The following is a 26766-nucleotide window of genomic DNA, read 5'->3' on the forward strand; positions in this document are numbered from 1 at the left end:
CAGAAGTGCTGGGGCTATAAGCCTATGCCACCACACCGTGTTCTACATCTCTTTTCAGATCTTGGCTTCTAGAACAGTACCCTGAACACAGCTGGTATTAAGTTCATGCTCTCTGCTTAAGTCATCCTCCCTTCTCTTTACAGAATATTTTTTTTCAAGCTGAATTCTGTTCAGTGCACTGATCTGTTTTGAAACCTTCTGTATCTCCCTATTGCCCCCAGACGCCTTAGCAAGGCTCCAAAGACACTGCCTGAATCAATCCCTGGTTTGCTGCATGACATGGCTGGGAGACAGACACTTTCCATTTCAGCCCAACGGAGTCCTTTCCCAGGGTCTGCTGTCCCTGCTTCATGGAACTCTCTCAGTTTAATCATTTTCACCCTTGAGATTAGAAAATGTGACTTTTCAGGCAGTTTTGGGTTTCATCTTGTAAGAGTGGACAAATATAAAGTCAAGGGGTCAGGGCTGGAGAGATGCTCAGTGGTTAGGAGTACATACCACTCTTGCAGAGGACCTAAGTCTAGTTCTCAGTACTCAAAACTGTCTGCAACTCCAGCTCCAAGGGGTCCTATGCCCTCATGCCCTCTTCTGACCTTTGCAGGCACCTGCACACACATGGTATATATTCACATACGCTAGACGTACATGCATATATACATAATCAAAAATAATAAAATCACACAAAACAATTCCATCACTCCCCTGGAAGTGTCTGACACCGATTTGTTACCAGCCTTCTTCCGGCCACAGCCCCAGTCCATCATTGACTTGTCTTCTGTCTCTGTGGTTTTGCCTGTTCCAGAATGTCATAAGAACAGGATTAGAGCTGGAGGATATGGCTCAGTGGTAAGAAGCCCCTCAAGCTCCCCATGAGGGGCTGGGAGCATGGCTCAATGGTAGAATGCTTGCCTAGCACACTTAAAGCTGGGTTCCATTACCAGCACTGAACTCTCCTGCTCCCCCCAAAAACAAATAAAAACCAACCAAACAACTAACCAGAGTTTGTAGCCCCTTGATCACGGCATCTTTCGCTTAGGATTACGTGTTGCAGACCCAGCTTTAGTGGGCTTTGGTAATCACTCTTCTTGCTGGTTGTGGACACTTGTTTGCCATTCACAAGTTGAGAGATGTGTGGGCTGATCCCATGATTGCCAGAAATTATGTATGGAACTCCTGCCAACATTACTGTTCAGATTATTTCATGGATGTGTGTGTGTGTGTGTGTGTGTGTGTGTGTGTGTGTGTGTGTGTGTGTGTTTAAATTTCTCTTGCATAAACACAGGTGGGGTTGCTGGAAACCCTGGTTTTATATATACATATCTTTGTATAAACGCAGCTTTTTTCCAAAGAGACTGCAGGCTCTGTGCTTTCTGGCCAGTCACTGCATATTTTCCCTGGCCTGAGTACTGTTGGCTCTGCTCGCTCTTCTTTTTCTCTCTCCCTTCTTCCCTCCCTCTTATTGAGTTGTATGTGTGGGTTGTAAGTGTATGAATGTGAGATGTACATATCTACAGAGGCCAGAGAACAACCTCAGGTATCATTACTTGGGATCTGTCCACTTTTTTTTTGTTGTTGTTGTTGTTTTGTTGTTGTTGTTGTTTTGAGATAGAGTCTCTCATTGGCCTGGGGCTTGAAGTTTCACCTAGGCTGGCTAGTTAGTGAGTCCAAGGATCCTTTGTTTCTACCTCCCCAGGGCTGGTATTACAATTGCATATTGTGACATCTGGCTCTTTTATGGAATCTGTGTATTGAACTTAGGTCCTTATGCCTGAATTGTAAACACTTTAGTGATTGAGCCATCTCCCTAGCTTATTGTTGGTTTCTTTTTTTCTTTAATTTTTTTATTTTATTTTATGTTCATTGGTGTTTTGCCTGCAAGCATGTCTGTGTGAGGGTGTCAGATCCCCTGGAACTGGAGTTACAGACAGTTGTGAGCTGCCATGTGGGTATTGGGAATTGAACACAGGTCCTCTGGAAGAGCAGTCAGTGCTATTAACCACTGAACCATCTCCCCAGTCCTATTTTTTTTTTACATAAAACATTAAAAATGTATTTGTGTGTGTGTGTGTGTGTGTGTGTGTGTGCCCGCGGTCTGGAGGTTCCAAAAATCAAATTCAGGTCATGAAGCTTGGAGACCCAGAAACTGATATTGGGCTTCAAACTTCAAGCTGAAGAACAAAAAAGCAAAGTAGCTTTTACCATTTCCTCAGGCTGAATGGGCTGATCCTGCTTTCTTTCCTGAGAATGGCTGGAGAATCCTGAGACTTCAATGTCTTCCTGTCCTCAGTGTGGCTGGAGAATGAATGCTGGATACTGACTACTGAAAACCCTGCTCCTGTCTTTTATACTCCTCTAGTGCTAGGATTAAAGTCATGTGATCCCAGGCGCTGAGATCATCTTTGTTTCTCTTTAGGACTGGATCAATCTTTTGTAGATCTGGGTGGTCCTGGACTCATAGAGATCCATCTATGTATTAATCCTGAGTCCTAGGATTGAAGGTGTGTTCCACCACCTCCTAGCTTCTGGCTGCTGGAATTAAATGACTTTGCTTTCTGAATCCTCGGGCAAGCTTTAATGAATCATAAATAATATATCACCATATTCACCTGCCAGAGACATCTCACCAGCCCTCAGACACTTTTAGAAACATTGAGTGTAAGTAGTGTCTCCAGTTATCTCTTTTGTGCTCTTCCAGGGGCATCTCTACTGGGAAGGGTTAATTCAGAATAAACAATAAAAGGGATTTCTGCTAAGCTAGGAATTTTGTGCTTTTCCACATTGTTTTCTATAATATGGAATTTCAACTTGTCTTTAAAATGTAGATTATAAAAATGCTCAGTTTATTTCTTTTTTCCCCTATACCTAGTGATTGTGCTCAGTGTTGAATTAGTCAAAGATCTGAGCTTCAGGGCTTCCTGGCCTGTGGTGGGAATAAAACAGATGGTTTCCCAGCTGGGTGTGGCGTGTGGTGCCTGTAATCCCAGCCCAAGGGAGGTAGAGGTAAGGAGACTGGACATTCAAGGGCATTTTCAGCTATATAAAGAGTTCAGGGCCAACCTGGGCTACAAGAGACCTTTCTCAGAAACCAAACCAAGGGCTGGAGAGATGCATCAGCAGTTAAGAGCCTGTTCTGCACTTCCAGAGCACCAGGGTTCCATTCCAACTACCCACATGTTCCTCTTCTAAGCCATCCCTTATTGAGACACTTCCTGGGTGATTCTAGGTTTTGCCATAGTGACAATTAAAATTAATCATGGCAATACTGTAAAATGAAAGAAAAAGCAGGGAGAGGGGAAGAAGCTCTTAGCTGTGAAGGGACCAGCTCCCCATTTCGGGAGCCATAACAGCCTAACACGTGCTTGCCTGACCTTGCCTTGGTCACTAGGAGGTCAGATGCCTGCCTCGTGGCAAGGAACCAATCAGAGACCCGAGGACTCTGAGGACTGTCCACATGGTATCATTTCCCATGTCCTCCCTTGTTCCTTTGTGTAATCACATGCCCACAGGAACCCCTACATGAAATGGGGGAGGGGTGATGTGGGATAATCTTTTTTATATAGTAAAGATGTGTCTCCGCCTAAGGTACCTTCTGATTGGTTTAATAAAGAGCTGAATGGCCAATAGCTAGGTGGGAGAGAATAGGCGGGATTTCTGAGGAGAGAGGGGAACTCTGGGAAGAAGAGAGGTGGAGAGACACCAGGGAGATGCAGAGCAAGTTGGATGTATAGAAGGGGAGAGAAAAGCCACGAGGCAGAATGTAGATTAATAGAAACTTAATTTAAGTTATAAGAGCTAGTTGGGATCAAGCCTAAGTGAAAGGCCCAAGCTTTCATAACTAATTAATAAGTCTCCATGTCATTATTTTTGGGCTGCAGTCCAAAAAATCTATGTACAGAGGGGACCTCATCCCAAGTGCCCAGACAAAGGAGGAATCTCATTTTCGGGCAAAGAGTTGAGGCAGGTGGCACTTGAGACCAGTTATGACCAATACAGAGGCTTCCAGTGAACTGTTGTCTTCTGGGCTTTTAAAAACTCCATGGGGTCCAGTGGCTGAAGACAGCAGACACGGACATAGTCGCCATTCTCATTATTTACTTTGGCACCTGTATGACCCCCATACTTGACAGAAACAGCTCCAGGGAACAGAATTTTGCTTTGGCTTATGGTTTCAGGCATTTTTCAGGCCATCTTGGTTGGGGTAGTCCTGGTGGTAGGTGTGGAGACACAGGCTGCTCACCTCATGGTGGATCAGGAAGCAGCCAGCAATTCAAACAGGGCCAGCCTCTAACTCTCAAAGGCCCATCCTTCCTCTAGCCAGGCTCCACCTTTTAAAGGTTCTATGCCCCCACCACCACAACCTAAATAGTGTCACTAGCTGGGGACCAAGGATCAAAACAGGACAAAACAGGAACCTGTAGGCGTTATTTCAGATTCAAACAGAAAAACCACTTAAGCTTCATCTTTTTTAAAAAAAGATTTTTTTTTATTGTATGTGTGTGAGTGCGTACATGTATTCACATGTACTATACACATGCAGTGTTTAAAGAGGCCAGAGGGCATTATATCCCCTGGAACTGGAATTATAGCTGGTCACATGCCCCCGTGTGGGTGCTGGGAACTGAACCTAGGTCCTGGGGAAGAGTAGCAAGTGCTCTAAACCACTGAGTCACCTCTCCAGCCCCTGAAACTTTGTTATTTTTGTTTGTCTCCTGGCACTGGTATATGGAACTGTGGGTTCTGCACATGCTAGGCAAGAACTCCACCACTGAGCCACATCCCAAGCTTTTTAGATTCTGATTCTGCCATGTCCACCTCCATCCCAGCCACGGCTTCACATGGTCAACTGATGCACATGGTTTGTAGAATCCCAGCCTTTAGGGAGTATAGTGCAGTCTTCAATGCAATCTGAAAGGCTGAGACTCAAAGAGACTAAGTCACATTCTGGGGACACAGGCAAATGTGTGGCAGAGCCAAGAGTCACACTTCTATCTACTTGTCTTCAGGACTAACAATCTTAACCTTCTTTTTTCTGATTTTTATTTTTTGAAAAAGTTTCAAGACCCATTATGTACTTTAGTTGAGGATGACCTTGAACTTTGGTCCCTTCACTTTGACCTCCTGACTGCTGGGATTACAGAGACAGGCCACCAAACTCAGTGTGCTACTTAGTTTTAATTGTCAACTTGACACAATCTAGAATCACTTGGGAAGAGACTCTCAGTAAGGACATTATCTAGATCAGGTTGGCCTGAGGGCATCTCTGTTGGGGGTTGTCTTATTTACTTAGAGACAGGTTTTTACAATGTAGCCTTAGCTGGCTGGGAACTTGTTATGTAGACTAGGCCTCTGCCTCCAGAGTCACTGGGCTGAGATTTTGACTATAGTTATTGAGGTGGGAAGGTCTTCCCACTGTGGTTGACACCATTCCCTAAGCAAGGGATCCTGAATTGTATGAGTGGAAAAATCAAACTGGGTACTAGCATTCGTGAATTGATTCATTGCTTTCCATTCCTGATTATGGATGTCATGTGACCAGCTCCCTCAAGCTCCTGCTGTCATGACATCCCTGCTGGGATGGACTGTAACCTGTACTGAGAGCCAAAATAAACCGGTTTTCTCCTAAGTTGCTTTTGTCAAGACATTTTTTTTCCAGGCCATTTATTTATTTATTTATTTATTTATTTATCTATTTTCATTTTTTTATTTGAATTAGAAACAAGATTGATTTACATGACAATCCCAGTTCCCTTCTCCCTCCTGTCCTCCCCTACCACACCTACACTAAAACCCTACCTATCACATATCCTTTCTTCTATTCTTCCCCTGACTCAACCTTTCTTCTCCCTCATGACCTCTGCATCCTTCCTCTTCTTCCCTTCTCATTCTAGTAGCTCCCTCCCCCCTCTTCCCATGCTCTCAATTTGCTCAGGGGATCTTGCCCCTTTCCCCTTTTCCAGGGGACAATGTTTGTCTCTTTTAGGGTCCTCCTTGTTTACTAGTTTCTCTGGCAGTGTGGATTGTAGGCTGGTAATCTTTTACTCTATGTCTAAAATCCACATATGAGTGAGTACATAAATCATGTTTGTCTTTTTGCGATTGGGTTACCTCGCTCAGAATGGTTTCTTCTAGTTCCATCCATTTTCCTGCAAATTTCAAGATTCCATTGTTTTTTTTCCGCTGAGTACTACTCCATTGTGTAAATGTACCACATTTTCTCTGTCCATTCTTTGGTTGAGGGGCATCTAGGTTGCTTCCAGTTTCTGGCTATTACAAATAGTGCTGCTATGAACATCGTTGAACAGATGTCCTTGTTGTATGAATGTGCTTCTTTTGGGTATATGCCTAGGAGTGGAATTGCTGGATCTTGTGGTAGACTGATTCCCATTTTCTTGAGGAGTCGCCATACTGATTTCCAAAGTGGCTGTACAAGTTGGCACTCCCACCAGCAGTGGAGGAGTGTTCCCCTTTCTCCACATCCTCTCCAGCATAAACTGTCATTGGTGTTTTTGATTTTAGCCATTCTGATAGGTGTAAGATGGTATCTCAGAGTTGTTTTGATTTGCATTTCCCTGATGGCTAAGGATGTTGAACACTTTCTTATGTGTCTTTCAGCCATTTTAGATTCCTCTATTGAGAATTGTCTATTTAGTTCTGTACCCCACTTTTTAATTGGATTGTTTGGTGTTTTGGAGACTAGCTTCTTGAGTTCTTTGTATATTTGGAGATCAGCCCTCTGTCAGATGTGGGGTTGGTGAATATCTTTTCTCAGTCTGTGGGCTGCCGTTTTGTCTTGCTGACTGTGTCCTTTGCCTTATAGAAGCTTCTCAGCTTCAGGAGGTCCCATTTATCAATTGTTGATCTCAGTGCCTGTGCTATTGGTGTTATGTTCAGGAAGCGGTCTCCTGTACCAATTAATTCAAGGGTATTTCCCACTTTATCTTCTAATAGGTTTAGTGTGGCTGGGTTTATGTTGAGGTCTTTGATCCATTTTGACTTTAGTTTTGTGCAGGGTGAAAGGCTTCGGTCTATCTGCAGTCTTCTATATGTCTGCATCCAGTTATGCCAACACCATTTGTTGAAGATGTTCTCTTTGTTCCAGCATATAAATTTGGATTGTTTGTCAAAAATCAGGTGTTCATAGGGTGTGGGTTAATATCAGGGTTTTCAACTCTGTTCCATTGGTCTACCTGTCTAGTTTTGTGCCAATACCAAGCTGTTTTCAGGACTATATCTCTGTAATAGAGCTTGAAGTCAGGGATGGTGATGCCTCCAGAAGTTCTTCTATTGTACAGAGTTGTTTTGGCTATCCTGGGTCTTTTGCTTCTCCATATAAAGTTGAGAATTGTTCTTTCAAGATCTGTGAAGAATTGTGTTGGGATTTTGATGGGGATTGCATTGAATCTGTAGATTGCTTTTGGCAAGACTGCCATTTTTACTATGTTGATCCTACCTATCCAAGAGCATGGGAGATCTTTCCATTTTCTGGTATCTTATTTAATTTCTTTTTTAGAGACTCAAAATTCTTATGATACAGGTCTTTCACTTTTTTGGTTAGTGTTACCCCAAGGTATTTTATGTTGTTTGTGGCAATTATAAAGGGTGATGTTTCTCTGATTTCTTTCTCCACCAATGTGTCATCCGTATATAGTAGGGCTACAGATTTTTTTTTTTTTGAGTTAATCTTATATCCTGCCACTTTGCTGAAGGTGTTTATCATCTGTAGGAGTTCCCTGGTAGAGTTTTTTGGGGACATATTATCACAGAAACCAGAAAAGAAAATATGAAATTTATGAAATGCTGGGGATGGAACCCAGGGCTTCTTGTATGCCAGAAAAGAACTCTACCAATTAAACTACATCCCCAGCCCCTCTCTTTGATTCTTAGAAAACATTTATTTCATGTGTGTATGTGTGTGCATGGGTATGCATGTGTCATGGTTCATGTGTACAGGTCAAAGGACAACTTTGTGGGAGTTGTTCTCTCTGTCCATCCTGTGGATCCCAGGGATTGAATTTAGGTCAGGCTTAGAGTCAAGTATTTTTATCTGCCAAGTCATTTCTCTGCTTCTCTCTTTGACTTTTTAAGAAAGGATCTCATACCTTTAGTTCCTAGCATTCAGGAGGCAGAGGCAGGCAGATCTCTGTGAGTTTTAGGCCAGCCTGGTCTACAGAGTTAGTTCCAGGAAAGCCAGAGCTACATAGTGAGACCCTGTTTCTAACAAAACAAAACAAAGCAAACAAAAAACCAGAAGGGGGCCGGGTGTTGGTGGCACACGCCTTTAATCCCAGCACTCGGGAGGCAGAGGCAGGCGGATCTCTGTGAGTTCAAGACCAGCCTGGTCTACAGGAGCTAGTTCCAGGACAGCCTGCAAAGCCACAGAGAAACCCTGTCTCAAAAACAAAAACAAAAACAAAAACAAAAGCAAAAAACAAACAAACAAAAAAACCCAGAAGGGGTGTTTCTTTATACTCCCAGATTGGTTTTGAACTCATTATTCTCCTGCCTCAGCTCTTGAGTGCTAGGATTACAGGCATGTACCACCATGACTGGCTAAATATATAGTTCTCTTGATTTTAAGCCATTAATCTTGATTTCACAAGCAACAACTTTTGTTTCAGCAGTGCAGGCCAGTGTGCTAAACACCCACCTTCATGTAGGAACTGCAATGTTATCCCAAGAGTCCTATCTAGCCAGGAATAGTTCCTAGGGAGAGCCCAGCCTAGGACCTGCTCACCTGACTCACCCCTCAATAGCAGCCCTGTTCCCCCAAGGGAGAAAATGAGGCTTAGTTCCAAAGGGAACTCCAATTCCTCAAACTCAAAACAGCAGTCCTGGACTATAGGAGGATTTCTATTGGTTAGACAAAAGCCAGCATTCCTCAAGAACTCGGGAAGCCTGTTCCCCTCTACAAAAAGGAGTCATTCTTCTTATCACTGGTAGAAAGGACAACTGGCTATCTGTGGTGCCTATTAACATCCCCAAGCTCTGCTGGACTCCAGGGTCCCTAAGTAAAGCACCTGTTACCCATTTCAGAGTCCATGCTGGCATCCTAACCCTTCTCACCCTTAACTCTCCTTATAACCCTGCTATCTTTGATACACACTCTCTCTCTTTGTCTCTCTCCCTCTCTCTGACCCCCTTTATTTCTCTCTGGTCTGCTCTGTTCTGTTTCTGCTTCTCTATGGGCCATGGCTGATCTGCTGGTCATGTTCAGTCCACTTTTTTTCTCTCTCTGCTCTGGACCCTTCTAAATGCCCCTGGCTGTTCCTTCTCTCATATTTACATTAAAAACCTTTGCTTTAGCCATACTATGGAGCAGTCATGATGTCAGTCTACGCGGGCCATACATATATGAGTACTAGAATTGAGATCAAAACCTGGCTCAGGAGTTACCTTTTGCATAGCCCTCTAGTCCACTCTGGGCTCACTGGATTGGGCTGTGATGATTGCTGTAGTACCCCTGGAGCCAAGCAGTGCCTGGCTCCTGGCAGGTAGTTGGCATGTGTTGGTTGAATGACTAAACGTGTTTCAGCAGGATCCCAGTTTTCAGAAACTGGAGATCTGCAAGGAAAGCTGCAAGTCACAGGCTGGCCCTCCCTAGTCAGTCTCAATTGAAGTGTCAGAGGGTTGGACTGGCCTGCTGTGGAAGCTGCCAGGTTGCAAACCAGTTCTGGGTGGTACTTCCTCTCCCAGAGCCCAGTACTCAGCAGCTGGGACTCAGCCTGTCCCCAGGGGCTATGTACTATGAACAATGTCAGGAAAGGAAACCAGACTCAAAGGCACTTGGACTTTTTCTTGTTGCTATTGGTGTCAGGGATGGGGGTTAAATTGGTGAGGACACTAGTTGTTTTGACCTGACTACTAAGGGGGAGAAGAGGCCCAGGTTTGAGAGACCCTTCAGGTCTGGAATGAGCAACTGTGGCTCAGTGGAGTATTTGTGCTGTGTCACGCCATCACCTTTATGTCTGCTAAACCAACAGCCCTGTGTGATCTACTTGCTGCCTGGTTTGTCAGCTAAAGTGTGATGTTTGTTCTGTGGCTCTAGCATGTGCCACTCCAGTGGTTCTCAACCTGTGTGGGTTGAGACCCCTTTGGCAAACCTCCAACTCCAAGAATAATTACATTAGGATTTTTAATGGTAGCAAAATTATAGTTATGAAGTAGCAATGAAATAACTTTATGGTTGGGGGTCAGCACATGAGGAACTATATTACAGGGTTGCAGTGCTAGGAAGGTTGAGAACCACTGCTCTACTCCAAAGAGAGAGCACTGACTCAGTTAGCCATGACTTGTCATGCTCCCATGACAAAAGGGACCTTGAGTCTCTTTTGCATCAAATTATTTATTTATGTATTTATTTCATAAGGAAACTTGGAGAATTGTTGAGGTCAGTTCCTTCCTTACAGTATGCAGGTCTCTGGGACAGAACACAGGTTGGCAGGCTTGACAGCAAGTGCCTTTACCCTCTAAGCCATCTCGCTGTGCATGAATGGAAGGTGAGTGCCCCTGGATCAAGGCTGGAAACACGCCACCAGGAAGCGTCCCATTCTAAGGGAAGAGGAAGATGCCCCAGTGGCCATCTACTCCTTGAGGTCCAAGGTGCCACAGAACAGTTTCTACTTGATTTTCATGATTTCCTGCACGGCCACTGTGGTGAGACTGTAACCACGCATGCTCACAATCATCATGGGGTTGTCTGGCCAGCCAAGTCCAAGCACACACACACACACACACACACACACACACACACACACACACACACCCCAAAACCAAAACCCTTTGCCACCACCACCACCAAAAAATCCAAAGCTCACACCTGTAATTCCAACACTCAGGAGGCAGAAGAAGGAAGATATCTGTGAGTCTGAGGCCAGCCTGGGCTACACAGTGAGTTTCAGGCTGGCCAGGGATACATACCTTGTCTCAGATAAGCAAAATCAAATCCCCCAATGATAATACAAGTCGAAGTTCTTTAAAAAAAAAAAATACTCAAGTGTCCTCAGGTTTAGTCATCATTTCTGAGGATGGAACTATGATTCAGGTGGTTGATGTTGTTACGATCTCTTTGATGACAGATTTAGTGTGAGCCGGGTGGTGGTAGCACACACCTTTGATTCCAGCACTCGGGAGACAGAGAGAGGCAGGTGGATCTCTGCAAGTTTGAGGCCAGCCTGGTGTACATACCAGGCTCCAGGACAGGCAGGACTACACAGAGAGACCCTGTCTAAAATAAATAATAAATGAATGATAAATAAAAAGGAAAGAAATAAAAGAATGAAACAAGAAAAAAGAAGATTTAAAAGATGTAAACCAGAGGGTAGTGGCGCCTGCCTTTAATCCTAGGGAGGCAGAGGCAGGAAAATGTATGAGTCTGAGGCCAGCCTGGTCTACAGAGTGATGGAGAAACCATGTCACCAAAAACCAAACAAAAACAACAACAACAAACAAACAAACAACCCCCCAAACAAACAAAAAATACCCAAACAACACCCAAAACAAGACACCGATTCTATAGTGTCCAGTTAGTCCTTGCAACAAACATTGGGCCTGGCACTGTTTTAATCTGTTTTGCAGATAGGAAAACTGAGGCTGGGTTAATTATGGCGTATAAGGTAGGAAGAAAAGCATTGACTTCAACTGTCAACTCCGAGTGGGTGAAGAAGTAAATGCATGCGTAATATCTATATGCAGAGGTGCCCTCAAAACGCTCATGTTCTTGGGAAATATTTTGTCCACCTAGCTAAGTGATCGCGGCCAGGCAGGTAGTCTCGGGGCTGCCTCAGTTTCCCCCTGGGCGAGTAGAGGCGTGGCTCAGGGCGTGCGCTTTTGGGGTGCTCTGGCGGGTCCAGACCCGCCTTGGGACGGGGCGGCGCGTTGATGGGGGCGGCCCCGAGGAGTCACGTGGCGCGGCCGCTGCTAAAGCAGAAGTAGGATCCCGGCAGAACCAGACGTGTGTTGCCGGACAGTCCCGGTCCCAGGCGGCTGCTGCACGCGGGACCCCTGTGGCCCCCGCACCCGTGACTGGCAGGCCCAGGGATCGGGCGGGTGGCTGCGCTCCGGTGGCACGACCAGGTGAGTGATCTGCGCGCCCTGGAGCTTGCGTGCGCTCGAGACCCGCGAGCTGGCACCGCGTCGTTGAGTAGGGGCTGCGACAGAGCACAGCGGGCGCGGGCAGGGCTAGGGAGCGTGATCCGGGCAGGTGGCCGGGTGTGCCCTGGGGAACCCTGCTTGGGGACAGCCCAGCCCAGCCCTGCCGCCGGCCACTTCCTCCCCCGGGGCTGGCGCCACCTCTCCGGGACGTGCGGTGACCAAACAGGGTTTGAATGAGAGACGCGGCTCCGTGTGCTGGGGTGACTGGAACGTTGGCCTTCAAGGCTCCTGCGGCTTAGGGTCCTGCGCGGGAGGCACTTCCCCGTGTGCGGGAGAGCCCTGACCCTTTGATTTTGAACTTGGGACTGTACTTCCCAGCAGTACACAGGTGGCTCCAGAGTCGGGGCGGAGCAGTCCTTTCTCCACTCGCGAGTCGATTCCCGAGACCCGCCCCTCCCGCAATTGTACTCAGAAATGTGTTTTTCTGTTTAGTTTGGGGATCTCAAAGGGGTCATTTGCCCCGCGGGGAATCAGAATTCGAGGGAAAGATGGGTTGCATATGGACCCTGGAGATTGATGTCTGGAGAGGTTGGGGCGGGCCCTTTCGGTACCCTGATCTCAAGCTAGTGAGAGGCTGTCAGGGTGTGGGGGCGACACACCCGAAAAACAGGTGGCCTCCTCTCTGAGATCTAAATTTGAATTTCAGTTCCATTTTTGTGACACACCAGACAGCAAGGAGCTCTGCCGAGTCCAGGTTTCTCTCCTGGACACTGTACTAGCCCAGGGCTTGTTTTTCGGGGCATGAAAGAGGCTCCCCGGCAGTTCCTGTGCCCTTCCTGGTGGGCACAGGTCATGGCCTCTGTTTTTGCATCCGCGGGATACTTACAGGATGTTGGGGTCCAGGCTGGCCCTAGGCTGTTACCCATTTTGCCCGGTTGTGAGCCGCAGCGTAGGAGCCACAGGGGATTTTGGTTGCGGATTTTATTGATGCTTAAAATTGCTGGGTGCTGCTGCTCAGGAGGTCCCAGGAGGAGCCCCAGCTGGAGGGACCAATGAACCCCTTTGTGCCTCCTGTGTGAAGTTGTTGGGAAGTTACTGGTGGGAAAACTACAAACATTTAATTTCAAAAACAGGCAACCCTTTGCCCTCCTCCCCCCCCCCTAAATAAGGGTTTTTCTGTGTCAATTAACAAAAAAATGGACTGGTCCTGGGTGTTGGTGGCACACGCCTTTAATCCCAGCACTGGAGAGGCAAAGGCAGGCGGATCTCTGTGAGTTCGAGGCCAGCCTGATCTACAAGAGTGAGTTCTAGGACAGCCTCCAAAACCACAGAGAAACCCTGTCTGGGGGGGGGGGGAAGTGGGCTGGTCCACGTGCCTCCTCCCAGTGGCTCCTAGTCACCCCCCTCCTCTGGATTTACAAACAACCCTTGTGAAACTTACAATTTTTCATATATTGGAATAGCAGCACATTTATAACTCACTGCTTTGTAAGTTTCTTGTTTGTCAAAATAGCTTACTGATCTTCCAAGATCAAACAAAATTTATAATTTTTGTTTTGTCTTTTGAGACAGGGTTTTCCTCTATGTAACAGCCCCGACTGGTCTGGAACTCACTCTGTAGACCAGGCTGGCCTCGAACTCACAGAGATCTACCTATCTCTGCCTCCTAAGTGCTGGGATTAAAGGCATGCACCTCCACTGCTTGGGTTTATTTTTTTGTTTTGTTTGTTTGGTTTTTCGAGACAGGGTTTCTCTGTGTAGCTTTGGAGCCTATCCTGGCACTCGCTCTGGAGACCAGGCTGGCCTCGAACTCACAGAGATCCACCTGCCTCTGCCTCCCGAGTGCTGGGATTAAAGGCGTGTGTGCGCCACCAACGCCCGGCCACTGCTTGGGTTTAAATTCATTCTTTTCCATAGCTCGTATACATTTTAAAGTTTTTATTATTTTTGAGACAGGGTCTCATTATGTAGTTCATGTCAGCCTTGAGCTTTTGATCTTGCCTCCACCTCCCAATTGCTGGGACAACTGGTGTGTGCTAATACTCTTGACCTGAGCTTTTCCATTATTTATGTAAGGGTTCCCCCTCCCCTAGAGATGAGAGTCAAAGTGTTTCCTGATTTTATGGTCCCCAGGGGCATCTTCACGATGTCTCTCTGCACATGCGTGCTTGCTGGATCAAAAACATTTGCATATTTATACTTTAGAAAATGCTTATAGGTGCCCTGAAAAAAATGTCAAACCTGCTTTCACTTCCACCTGTAGAGGTGGACATTGCTTGGTTCTGGAGTTGGAACTTGGTTTCCCCTCCCTGATGCTTTAGGATAGGTGTAAGATGAACCCTCGTAGCCCTGGTAGGAGGGACAGGCAATATTCAAGGGTTCATCTGAGCCAAAGTCTAGTAGAATTCTTTCTTGGGATTTTGGCTGAAGTCCAGAACTGACCCAAATGTGCAGTGTTTTCTAGAGGACAGTCCCTGTTTCCTGTTTTGGGGCTCTTGTGTATGAGACGTTGGTTTCAAAGTGTGAGGGCCATAGAAATGTGAAAATGAAGTCTCTTCTCACTCCTCACTCCCAGTCATGTTTGTGTTGAAAACATGAGTTGACAAGGTTACCCACCGAATCGGGGTATGTGTGTGTTTGGGGAGGGTTTGGGTGGATCGCCAGGCTATTTCATTGTTTTGGGAAGAATAAAACAAGCAAAGAGGGAGTTTTCCTGATGGCTAGGGTCCTGCTCTGGGGTCATGGTCAATTGGGGACCTTCTTGCCTTGGGTACTAAAGCTTGGAATTCTGTCTGAGCTGGATGTCACCTGGTGCCCCAATCCAGAGTCTGTTCCCACAGTGGCATTGCTTCAGGACTTGAGAGCCTCGCTTTTGTTTCACTGAGGGGAACCTTTCCTGGGGACCTGGCAGTGGGAACCTGAGGAGATGCCTCACTGGAACATTCTGTACAGGGCAGAGCTGTGCAACGGGGACCAGCTTCAAGCCCTGGTTCTTCTACTTGTTAGCTGCATGACCTTGGACAAACCAGTCCCCGACCCACTCTTCAAAGGGTCAACCAGTTTTGTAGAATGTGGTCAAATTCTGCCAGACGTCTGAGTTCCAGAAAGCAGGCATTGAAGGATCAGACTCCAATGACTGTCCTCATGTTTTGTGTCCTGCCACCTGCATGTGTGACCTTGGTCATGTAATTTTCTCCTCTCTGGATGAATTTTGAATTTTCAAAATTTCTCTCCCTTCTCTCAGTGGCAGGAATTGAACTCAGGACTTTGCTCTTGCTAGGCAAGTGCTATACCCCTGAGCAATATCCTCAGCCATATTCCCTAGGCATTGGTCAGTGAGGCATCTGGGGTGATCTGGGGTGTTGTTTAGGGAAGCATATACTAACAGATAACTGGTGTGATGTCTAGGGGAGCATGTATTCACAGAGAGCTGGTGTGATGTCTAGAGGAGCATGTATTCACAGCTGGTGTGATGTCTAGGGGAGCTTGTATTCACAGAGAGCTGGTGTGATGACTAGGGGAGCATGTATTCACAGAGAGCTGGTGTGATGTCTAGAGGAGCATGTATTCACAGCTGGTGTGATGTCTAGGGGAGCATGTATTTACAGAGAGCTGGTGTGATGTCTAGGGGAGCATATATTCATTCACAAATAGCTGGTGTGAGGCCTAGAGGAGCATGTATTAACAGATACTTTCCAGGGGGCCTAGCAGCTTCCACTTTCCTTCTGGTTTTTCTTTCCAAAATAATGCAACAGCCTGGAAATTCCCCTTTCCCATCCTCAGTGGCTAACCTGGCTAACTGACAGTATCAATGAAAGCAGTATGTGAGGTAGCTTCTGAGGGGACAGGAGAGCTCAGGGTGTACCTTGTGAGCGTGCAGCCTGATTTGTGTGGAAGCTTGTTCCCCAGATTAGAAGACCGTTCCTCCAACAGGGTCTCACTCTGTAGCCCAGGCTGGCCTGCCTTGAACTCTTAGCAACCCTTCTATTTCAGCCTCCCAATTGCTGGGTTTACAGGTGTGTGCCACCACACCCAGTTGTGTCTCTTATTTTATTTTGATAGTGTCTAGTATAGCTCCTTAATTGTGGCTGACTTTGACCTTCTGATCTTCTTGCTCCCACCTCCCTGGTTTTGGGCTAATAGACTTATGTCATCTGCCATGCCCTGTTATGTGGTGCTGAGGACCAAACCCAGGGCTTCACACATGCTAGGCAAGCACTCTACCCACAGGGCCACATCCTCAGCCTCCTCATCTTTGTCCAAGATTGAATTCAGACATTTTCCTCTCCCAGATGACTTCTCTGAGCCCTTTAGTCCCCTAGACACACCCCTGGCTAAAGCTGGGCTCTTCTTAACTGCTCCTAGGGGGTGGCATTGCACCTGACTCTGTGTTGGTGTTTTCAGGCCTGATTCCCAAGCAATAGACAGGGAACAGGTGGTGAGAATGACTTCCCATGTCTTGAGCTCCCACAGAGGATCCTTTGGCTTTGTGACATGTAAGATGACAGACGGGGCAAAGGGTGAGGCCTGGACCTCTCCCTGCTCCCTGGCATTTGCATTCTCGTTCCCAGTCCAACTGGAGTTGATACTGAGAGTGCTGGCCACCTGGCTGATACTGTTGAGTGTTAAATGCTGTGGGTAAACACTTATCAGTCAGTTTTTAGTTACTACATCCATACCCTAGGGTAATTTATCCCCATTTTACAAGTGAGAGGGTTGAGACTCAGAGCAGTTTGTCTAGAGGGTTGAGCAGGTTAGAGGTCCTAACAACCCCAATCCACGGCCTGCCTGTCACTTTTTGGTCTGGACTAGTTCTTTAGCACTGCTTGATAACCTCGGTGGGTGGGTCCAGAATGACAACTGTGGGACCCAGAGGGAGGAGGTGAAGTTACAGACCCATTGAGCAACCTCTTAGTTTGATTTTTTTTAAAAAAGGTTGTGAGCCACCTGATGGAGTGCTCGAGCTGAACCTAGGTCCTTTGCAAGAACAGCAGGTGCTCTTTACTGCTGAGCCATCTCTCCATCCAAGTTTTTCTCCCTACTGTTTTGAGATACTGTCTTGTATAGACCAGGGTAGCCTCTAACTCAACGTGTATTGGAGACTGACCCTAAGTTGATAACCCTGCTCCCTGCTTCCAAGTGCTAGGGCATGCATCACTGTAGCCAGCTTTTGTCCTTGTTAAAGAATTGAGATGACAGGTAATCTTGTTTAGTGCTTACAGACTTTTTGATTTTTTGAGACAGGGTTTCTCTGTGTAACAGGCCCTAGCTATCCTGGAACTAGCTCTGTAGACCAGGCTGGCCTCAGACTCTTTATGAAGTAAGTAAAGGTGTCTTCCTTTGCATTTCTGGAAATGAGGTCCAAAGGGCATGGTGCCCCTGGTACAGGTGTAACTTCCCATCTAGCAGGCTCAAGGGCTATAGGGCTTTGGGCTGACAGGTGATGGAATTGAATTTGTGTTCTAAAAGGCCACCAGCAACTGAGCTGAGACTCCCAGGGGCCTAGAGCAAGAAGTAAGTCCAGGGCCCAGTAGAAAGAGCTCCTTGGAGAAGCCAGGAAGAAGGAAGAATGTTTGGATTCTGGATGTTCTGATCACTTTTGGGGTATGAGAAAGTCCAGACAATGATTGGAGTACTTTCTTAAATACCAACTGTCTACTGGGGTGCCCTGCTCCTAAGACCCCTGGATTCTCTACCACACTGGAGGCTGCAGGTTCCTCTTGAGGCTTAGGAATGACCAGAATTCTCTCCTAAAGAAGGGAGGGAAAGGGCTGCTGGTGGTGCACATCTTTAATCCATTACTAAGGAGGCAGAGGCAGGTGGATCACTGAGTTCAAAACAAGCCTGGTCTGTAGAGTGAGTTCCAGAACAAAGAAACCCTGTCTCAAAAAAGCACAACAAAAAGCACTAGGGAGGCAAAGGCAGGCAGATCTCTGAGTTCGAGACTAGCTTGGTCTACAGAGTGAGTTCCAGACAGAGAAACCCTGTCTTGAAAAGACACAGCAACAACAAAACAAACAACAATTAAAAAAATAAACAAAAACAAGAATCGATGGAGTGGAATGGGAGGTGTGGAGAATCCAGTTTCTGCAGGACCACACTCCTGGGTTTGTTGGGGGCTGCCAAGCCTGGACATTTTCTGCCCTTCGGGCTCATTGTCATAGAGAGGAACCAGTTGCTGTAATTTTGTTGTAAATGGATAGTAAGGAATCATCTAGCAGGTGAGACACACTGCTGGAGGGTGGAGGTTACCAAACATGGCTACTGAACATGTCAGAACTTCTTTGCTTATGCAAATTTGGACAAGAAGAGAGGAGGGTCACCCATTCAGCTATGGTGATTTGATTATTCAAAGCTTGTGTAACGGTGGGGTCGTGGAGGCCAGCCAGCGCCTTCTCTCCACCCAGACTTCATTTAAACCTCTGCCTTTCGGCTCCACTCTCTAAGTGCCCAAAGGCTCTTGGCACTAGAACCCTCACCTATAACTCAGTCTGATGGGAGTGAGACAGGCTCTTGGCTCCTGATATTAATTTTTTTTTCTATATTCTTCCCCTTGCAGCTTCTGTGTTTCTCCTTCTTCTTCTCTCTCTCCCTGGAGTGGCTGACAATGACTACCATGGTCAATGTGGACACCCTTCCGGAATATGAGAAGAGTCAGATCAAGAGAGCCCTGGAGCTAGGGATGGTGATGACTGTGTTCAGTGCCCGGAAGGGCACCTCAGAGCGGAGGACGGTGCAGGTGATCATGGAGACTCGGCAGGTGGCATGGAGCAAGACTGCGGACAAGATCGAGGGCTTCTGTAAGTACTTGCTGGGCGGGCAGTGAGGTCCATCGGCCCTGCCCACCAGAGTAGTACCTGTTGGTCCTCCAGTCTGTCTTTGTCACCTTTGTCAGGATGAGTGTTGGTTTGGTCCATTCTTTTAAAGGCGAAAGCATTTCCACTTGGTGGGGGTAGGGGTGGGGGTGGGGTGGGGTTGAGAGGAGGTGGGGGAAGTTGATCCAGGGAAGTTCTTGTGAAATGACAGCAACCCCAATTGGTCAACTTGGCCGTGATCTTGAAACAGCAGCAGGGTTCATCTGGTTTCCATAGCTGTCAAGCTGTCTGGCTTCTGAAGGACTCCCTGGCTGGGGTCTGGGGAGGCTGGGAGCTTGGTAGCCAGAGGGCTAACGACTTTATTTTATTGCAAACCACAGCAGCAAGAGACTTTTACTTTGGTGTTTAAAGGCACAGAAAAAAAAATCATTGGATATTTTGCAGCTTCCAAATGAAATTCTGGTCCTGGTGGCTGTGCCTTCCCTCATCACCTTCGTTGCCTTACACTGGGCTGTTGGCTCAGCTCCCCGAATTTCTGAGGGGATTGCTTGTCGCAAATAGAGTCAGGACACTTAAGTAATTTTCAGTTGCAGAAGTGTACTTTAATTTTATTCCTTATTAATGAGTGAGAGTTTTATTTATTTATTTTGCTGTGCCTATAGCATTCATATGAGGGTCAGGGGATCACTGGTGGGAGTCGGTTCTCTCTTACATGTGGATTCTGGGGACAGGACTCAGCTTAGCAGGCTTGGTGGCAAACACCTTTAGCCCCTGAGCGATCTTGCCAGTCGAGTTTGTTTTAGAAGGATCCCATGTAGCTAGCCTGGGACATGGAATGTAGCTAAGGATGACTTTCAATTTATGATCTTCCTACCATAGTTCTCAGGGCCAGGATGGAACCCAGGGCTTTGTGCATATGGGGCAAACACTATCCAATGAGCCATGTCTCTAGTTAACAAGATTTTTTTAATAGTAATTTCTTTGTGTGTATGTATGTTTGGCATGCATGCGAAGACCAGAAAACAATTTATAGGAGTTGACCCTGCCCTTCTATCACATGGGTCCCAGGGATCACACTTCAGTCATCAGGCTTGGTGGCAAGTGCCTTTACCCACAGAGCTATCTTGGCAGCCCCCGGAGTAGCTTTTCATTGAAAAACTATAATGTACCTTTGAAATAGTAGTGCTCAGGAGGCTGAGGCAGGGGGGATTGATTGTAAGTTTGAGGGCTACATAGTGAGATCTTCTCTAAGAAATAAAGTACTCTCAGAAGTTGGGGAATTAACTTACAAGAGCCTTTCACCTCTGACCCTTCACCCCTACCCTACAGATAGCTCTGTCCTAGCTTGTTCTTTGTGGTTGGGATACACACCGTGAACAATAGCAAATGGGGTAGGAAAGATTTATTTCAGTTTACAGGTAGAGAGCTTGGTTTGCTCTGCTAAAGATGACACCTTTCACAGTGTGCTGGGTCCTCCTACATCCGATAGCAATTGAAAAAATACCCCACAGACAGGACAATCTGAGGGAGCCAATTACTTTTCCAAGGTGACTCTGATTGGAGGAAGGTTGATAACTGAAGCTAAGATGTCAAACTCATAAACTTCTGATTTTTTTTTTTTTTTTTGAGATAGGGTTTCTCTGTGGCTATGGAGACTGTCCTGAACTAGCTCTTATAGACCAGTCTGGTCTCGAACTCACAGAGATCTGCCTGCCTCTGCCTCCCGAGTGCTGGGATTAAAGGCGTGTGCCACCACACCTGGCCATAAACTGCTGATTTGTCTTCTGCTAATATTCTATGTTCACATAATGGAGGTTTGTTTGTTTGTTTATTTATTTAATGAAAATGGAACTACTTCCTTCTGCTCCTTGGTTTCTTTTTGCCTGGGGCTGGTGCCTTTTCAGCACACAGATCTGTCCCTGGCTTTCTTGGGCCTGGCTGCCAGTTTAACTGGAGTGGGACTTGTGCTGCTTCCAGACATTTGTCACTAGCTGCAGCAATGTTTCTTTCTTTCTTCCTCTTTCTTTCTTTCTTTCTTTCTCTCTCTTTCTTTCTTTTTTTTTGCAGTCTTCTTTTTAAAAAGTCATGATTTTATTGAAACAAAATCAACTTAACATACTTACAGTTCATGATTTAAAGAGACAATGCAAATTTAGGTGTGGTGGCTCAAAGCAGTAGAAGTCTTGGCCCTCTGGAGGAAGGAAGATTAAGGGTTCAAGAGAATGCTGGGCCAGGTATAGTGGCATGCACTGTTTTTTTTTGTTGTTTTGTTTTTTTTTTGAGACAGGGTTTTTCTGTGTCACCCAGGCTAGCCTCAACTGAGAGATCTACCTGCCTCTGCCTTCCAGGTACTGGGATTAAAGACACCACTGCCCAGTTTGTTGCATGTACCTTTAACCTCAGCACTCAGGAGTCAGAGTGCTGAGGAGTTAGTTTGAGGCCAGCCTGGTCTACATAGGGAGTTCCAGGACAGTCAGGGATATGTAGAGAGACCTTGGAAACAGACACACACACACACACACACACACACACACAGAGAGAGAGAGAGAGAGAGAGAGAGAGAGAGAGAGAGAGAGGGAGAGAGAGAAAGGGAGAGAGAGAATCCTCATCACCACATAAAAGCATGGTGACATACACCTGTAATCCCAGAGCTGGGGAGGCAGACAGGAGGGTCCTTGGTGCTTGCTAGTCATCCAGTCTAGTGCCAATCAGTGAGGTGCAGGTTCAGCAAGGAACCTTGTCTCAAAATATAAAGTGGAGAGTGGTCAAGGAAGACACCAGTCATTGACATCCTCCTGCATGTGACAAGGGTCACCATGGTGGTTAGTATATTTAAATTTATGTCATCACTGCCAAGGTCAATTCTGGAACATTTTCAATAAGTAGCCTTGTCCCCCTGACCCTCTTCCTCTGACTCCCTCCTACTGACTCTCCCCTAGCCCTGAATCTACTTTCTGTTTCTACAAATGCTGCTGTTGTGGCCATTTTGTGGGAATGGAATCCTGTTTGTTTATAGCCTTTTCACATGGATTCTTTCTGCTTCATGTTTTAAGATTTTTCCACTTTTTAGTGTGGAATGGAATTTTATTTTTTTAGACATCCAAGTAATATTCTACAGTAGAGTTATTCTACATAAGAAATTGTTAAATCTGTTCATTTTAGGTAGTTAAATAGTTTCTGTCTTCTAATTTGAAGAGTGTGGCTCTGAACATTTATGTTTTTTATTTTATTTTATTTGGCTGTCTTGGAACTTGCCCTGTAGACCAGGCTGGCCTCAAACTCACAGGGATCTGTCTGCCGCTGCCTCCCAAGTGCTGGGATTAAAGACGTTCACCACCACTGCCATTTTTTAAAGAAAAATTTTTGAAGATTTAAAATATTTTGCTGGGCATTGATGGCGCACGCCTTTAATCCCAGCACTCAGGAGGCAGAGGCAGGCGGATCTCTGTGAGTTCGAAGCCAGTCTGGTCTCCAGAGCGAGTGCCAGGATAGGCTCCAAAGCTATACAGAGAAACCCTGTCTCGAAAAACCAATATGTATGTATATACGTATGTATGTATGTGTGTGTGTATATATATATATATATATATATATATATACATATATATATGTATATATATACATATATATATAAAGATTTAAAAGCAGGTTTTTTATTTTTAAAGATTTATTTATTTTTCACATTTAAATTTATCCATATAGGTCTGTACCTGGGTGAGTTTATGTGCACGTGTGTGTAGGTGTCCATGGGCATCAGAAGGTCATGTGGTGTGGGTGCTGGGAACTAAATCCAGGTCCTCTGCAAAGAGCAGTGAGTGCTCTTAGGCATGGAGTCTTCTCTCCATCCCTGGTCTATAGGTTTTTATGTGGATCCCCTGCTGCCCGTGTTCATATGCTTGGTGTGAAATTCATGGGTCTTAATGCAGAGGGGAATGAAACCTTTGCTTCATTTCTGTGTGGACGCCTATGGTCAAGGGTATAGTGTGTTTTCATTTTATAGGGCAGTTTGGTATCATGCCACAAAATAATCAGCTTCACTTTGCACTTGAGCCATGAGCCACATCTTCACCCACACTGCCATAGACTTCTATGCTTGTCCATTCACTGGTAGAGTTGAGTAATTTTTAAATAAGATTTTTAAAGAAAATTTATTATAGAGTGTGTGTGTGTGTGTGTGTGTGTGTGTGTGTGTGTGTGTGTGTGAACATGTATTGCCACTTTCCCTCTCAACCTATCTTAGTTTGGAGATAGCAGTGCCAGGTACCTGATAGGGCTGTGGCAGTTTCTAAATTAGATGCAAATCCTCTGAAGCCCACAGTGCCCTGCTTGTGACCTATAGGTGTCTTGACTTCCTGTTTGCTGGCTTGACCCTTCTGTGTTTGCATTGCTTTATCTGTAGATGGCAACAGTGTTGCCCCTGCACACATTAAGGCTGGGAGTGAGCTATGAGGAGCTCCTCTGAGGGGCTCTCCTGCTCCACAGCATTTGAGAAACCCTGCTTTCTGAAGCCACTATTGCTGCTTCTGCTTTCCTAGGCAGTTGAAGTATATACCCTCCTTGCCTGGGCATTTCTGGTGGCAGAGGAGCCAGATTTAAAAAAGAAACTGGCATTGTGACTTCAAAGGGGCTATGATTGGGTATTCCTGCTTCGTGGAGGTGTCTGTGGAAAAGCCATTGAGACAAAACGAGTAGACAAGAGACTCCTCTGGACCCTTGGAAGGAGCAGGCCTTAGGACTAACCAGAGACAAGTCAGAGCCCCTTGTAGTCTCTTGTTGTGAAGAGTGATGAATGAACCGCCCCAGGGTTCATTTAAGGGCGCCTAGGCAGCAGAGGTCTGCTGGCTGCCATGGGGTCTGGAGGGAATGAGCATATGTGAGGGTTATATGGGCATGCAGTTTTAGGGTCCTTAGCAAGTGGGGTGTGACTTTTGGATAAATGTATTTATTAGTTATTGTCTTAGCCACTGTACTATTGTTGTGGAGAGACACCATGACCAAGGCAGCTCATGCATTTAGTTGGGGCTCCCTTACAGTTTCAGAAGTTCAGTCTATATTACCATGGTGGTGAGCAGGGCAGCAGGCGTGGTGCTGGAGAAGTAGTTGTGAGCTACATCTCAACTACCTGAAAAAGACAGGCGGGGTGTGGGATTTTGAAAGCCTTAAAGTCTACGCTAGTGACATTCTACCTCCAACAAGGCCACACCTTCTAATCCTGCTAAACCTATTAAAGAGTGTCACTCTCTGGTGACTAAGCATTCAACTATATGAGCCTAGGGGGCCCATTCTTTTTTGGGGAGGCAGTTTGAGACAGTTTCTCTGTGTAGCCCTGGATGTTCTGGAACTCACTTTGTAGATCAGGCTGGTCTGGAACTGAGCTCTAGATCCACTTGCCACTGCCTCCCAAATGCTGGGATTAAAATATATGCTAACTGCCCCCCCCCATGCCTTGCCCCACCATGGGGGCCATTCTTATTCAAATCACCAGTTATTTTTCTCTCTACTGTGACAAAATTCCTGACAAGAAGCAACTTTAAGAAGGGAGGATTTATTCTGGCGCATAGATTGAGGACAGTCAGTCATGGTGGGGAAAGCATGGCAGTAGGAGCCTGAGGCAGCTGGTCTTATGGCATCCTGGCATCCTTAGTCAGGATGTGGCAAGGATGCTGGTACTCAGCTTGCCTTCTCCTTTATATTCAGTCTGGGACTCCAGTGCATGGGCTGGTGCCGCCCATGGTTGAGTTGCATCTTCCCACTAAGTTAACTCAGTCTAGAAACCACCTCACGGCTATGTCCAGAGCAATTGTTTTGTTTCCAGAGCAATTGGAGTCTTGTCAAGTTAACAGTGAAGACTAACCACGTCAGTAGGTATGACAACCCATTTGTAGGCCTGCTGAGGTACTTAGTCCTGCCACCTAGGGCAGTGACTGGTTTATAGTCATAGTGGTTTGCTGACACCCACCCCCCACTCTAAGAGCACGTGACAAACGTCTAGAGCCATGCTCGATTGTTACAGCTGAAGTCGTCAGGGTGCCACTGACATCCAGTGCATAGATATCAGGGCACAGGACAGCCTCTCCACAGAGAACTGCCTGGTACAGTGTGTTATCGGGGCTTCAATGACAAGCTGTGCTGAACCTAATTGCTGGCTTTATTTCAAGCTGTGGAGTGTCGTGGTTATCAGCAGTTTTCCCTGGAAATGTCTGTAGGAGTTTTCTCCTGTTCCTATTTGCCATCAGACAGAGTATAGATTCTGCTGAAGAGAAAGAGGAAGAGGAGAGGAGAGGGAGGAGGAGGGGAAGGGGATGAGAAAGAGGAGAGATGGAGTTTCTGCCCAAGAGAGAAGATGAGGCAGAGAGTAGCTGTGTCAGGACTGTGTGATTTAGTGCCATTGCTGGGATTTGTACTTGGTGACAGGAGGAAAGGTGCCGTTCATCTGGGGGTAGGGACCCAGTGGGAACCCAGCGGTGACAAGGGAAGGCCTTACAGCAGGGGAGCTACCTTGTGTGGAGAATGAGGGGCAGGATTTGCCAGCTGGCCGGCAAGAATAGCATATTGAAGCAGGGACTGTGGGAGCCGTAGATACAAATGAGCAAATTGTGGGTCAGACCTGGAGAGGACTCAGTTGTTCTATTCCTTGTGGTCTGGCCAGAGGCATTTTGTGGTGGTACTTAGCTGGTGTGTTTTGGGGTCTGGTGATGGTGATGGTGACAGTGATGCTGATGTGATTATGGTGGCATTGATGGAGTTGGTGATGGTGATGATTGTGATGGTGGTGGTGGAGGAGGTGGAGGAAGAAACTGTGGTAATAATAAGTAGGATGGTGCCAGTTGTGATGGTGTTGGTGACGACGATGATGCTGTTGTTGAGAGCAGTCTAACAATGTTCCCTGTGCGCTGGTTCCTGAGTAGACATATCCTGTACAACAAATTGTTCCGTCTTCATGGTGATTAAACAGTAGGAATTACATCCATTTTATGTATGAGGAGATTAAGCCCTGGGGGACCAGTTGACATGCTACAGTGCAAGGATAGGCTGGTAGTCTCAAATCTTCCTGCTCAACATTGCCGCTGTCTCCTCACTAGGCTTAAGTATGCTTTCATTCTGCATGCAGCATCAAAGTTCCCAGCTTGGACACAGAATGGGATTCTGTTTTGGCCTTTTTTGCCCATCTTCCTCTCTCCCTCCTTTCTTCCTTTCTTTTTCTCTTTCAATTCCTCTCCCAAATAGGGTCTTGTTCTACAGTTCATGGTGCCCTTAAACTTGTAGAGTCTCCTGCCTCTACCTCCCCGGTGCTGGGATTGCAGGCATGCGCCACCATGCACGGCTTCCGGGGCTTCAGTTTTCTTATTGGTAAGGCAGGGTGATAGTAGAGCATATTCATTCCCAGGGTGTCAGGAACTGAACTTGTGAACCCTTGTAAGAGGAGATGGAAGGTGACTCAAACACCAGATCACCAGCTGGTGCCAGTGCAAGAGAGATGGAGGGAGCCTCAGGTATAACCTGTACATGTTGGTGGGGTCTGCTTCCTGCTATGCTGAGGCCAAGTTGGGATCCTGCCAGAGTAGACCCAGGTTGTCAGACTGTGTGCTGAGCAGCCTGGCTCCTTGCTTCCTTCCTTCCACAGGCTAGGGAGGCCTGGGCGGGCTGTCCTGGGCTTCCAGAAGTGTGCACAGGCAGTAAATGGTACATGGTCCTGCAAAGAGCTCCAAGTACTGTCAGTTCAGCACAGGTCTGACTCTGCACCCGTGGGAAGCTAGGAGCTGCAGCTTGCATCTCTAAGTTGTGGTGGTGGTCATGGGTGGGTGTACATTTTGGGGGGTGAAGTGCTTGTGTGAGGGATTCTGTGCTGAGAAAAAAGAAA

The 26766-nt window shown here is 46.4% G+C and overlaps 1 protein-coding gene across 2 annotated transcripts in view; it reads left to right on the plus strand.

Annotated features, from left to right (window-relative positions):
- Positions 1-11927: 11927 nt before the first annotated feature.
- Positions 11928-26766, plus strand: part of Plcg2 (phospholipase C gamma 2) — a 140933-nt gene continuing 126094 nt past the window's right edge. The window contains exons 1-2 of one of the 2 annotated variants that reach the window (XM_027410778.2): positions 11928-12072; positions 18650-18890. In XM_027410778.2, the coding sequence (XP_027266579.1) occupies positions 18698-18890 (193 nt within the window). In that variant the 5' untranslated portion in view covers positions 11928-12072; positions 18650-18697. Of the gene's footprint in view, positions 12073-18649; positions 18891-26766 lie in introns of those variants that run through there. The other variant, XM_035442708.1, reaches the window with a different exon arrangement.

Source organism: Cricetulus griseus, chromosome 3 (assembly GCF_003668045.3).
Source record: "Cricetulus griseus strain 17A/GY chromosome 3, alternate assembly CriGri-PICRH-1.0, whole genome shotgun sequence".
NCBI classification, from domain to species: domain Eukaryota; kingdom Metazoa; phylum Chordata; class Mammalia; order Rodentia; family Cricetidae; genus Cricetulus; species Cricetulus griseus.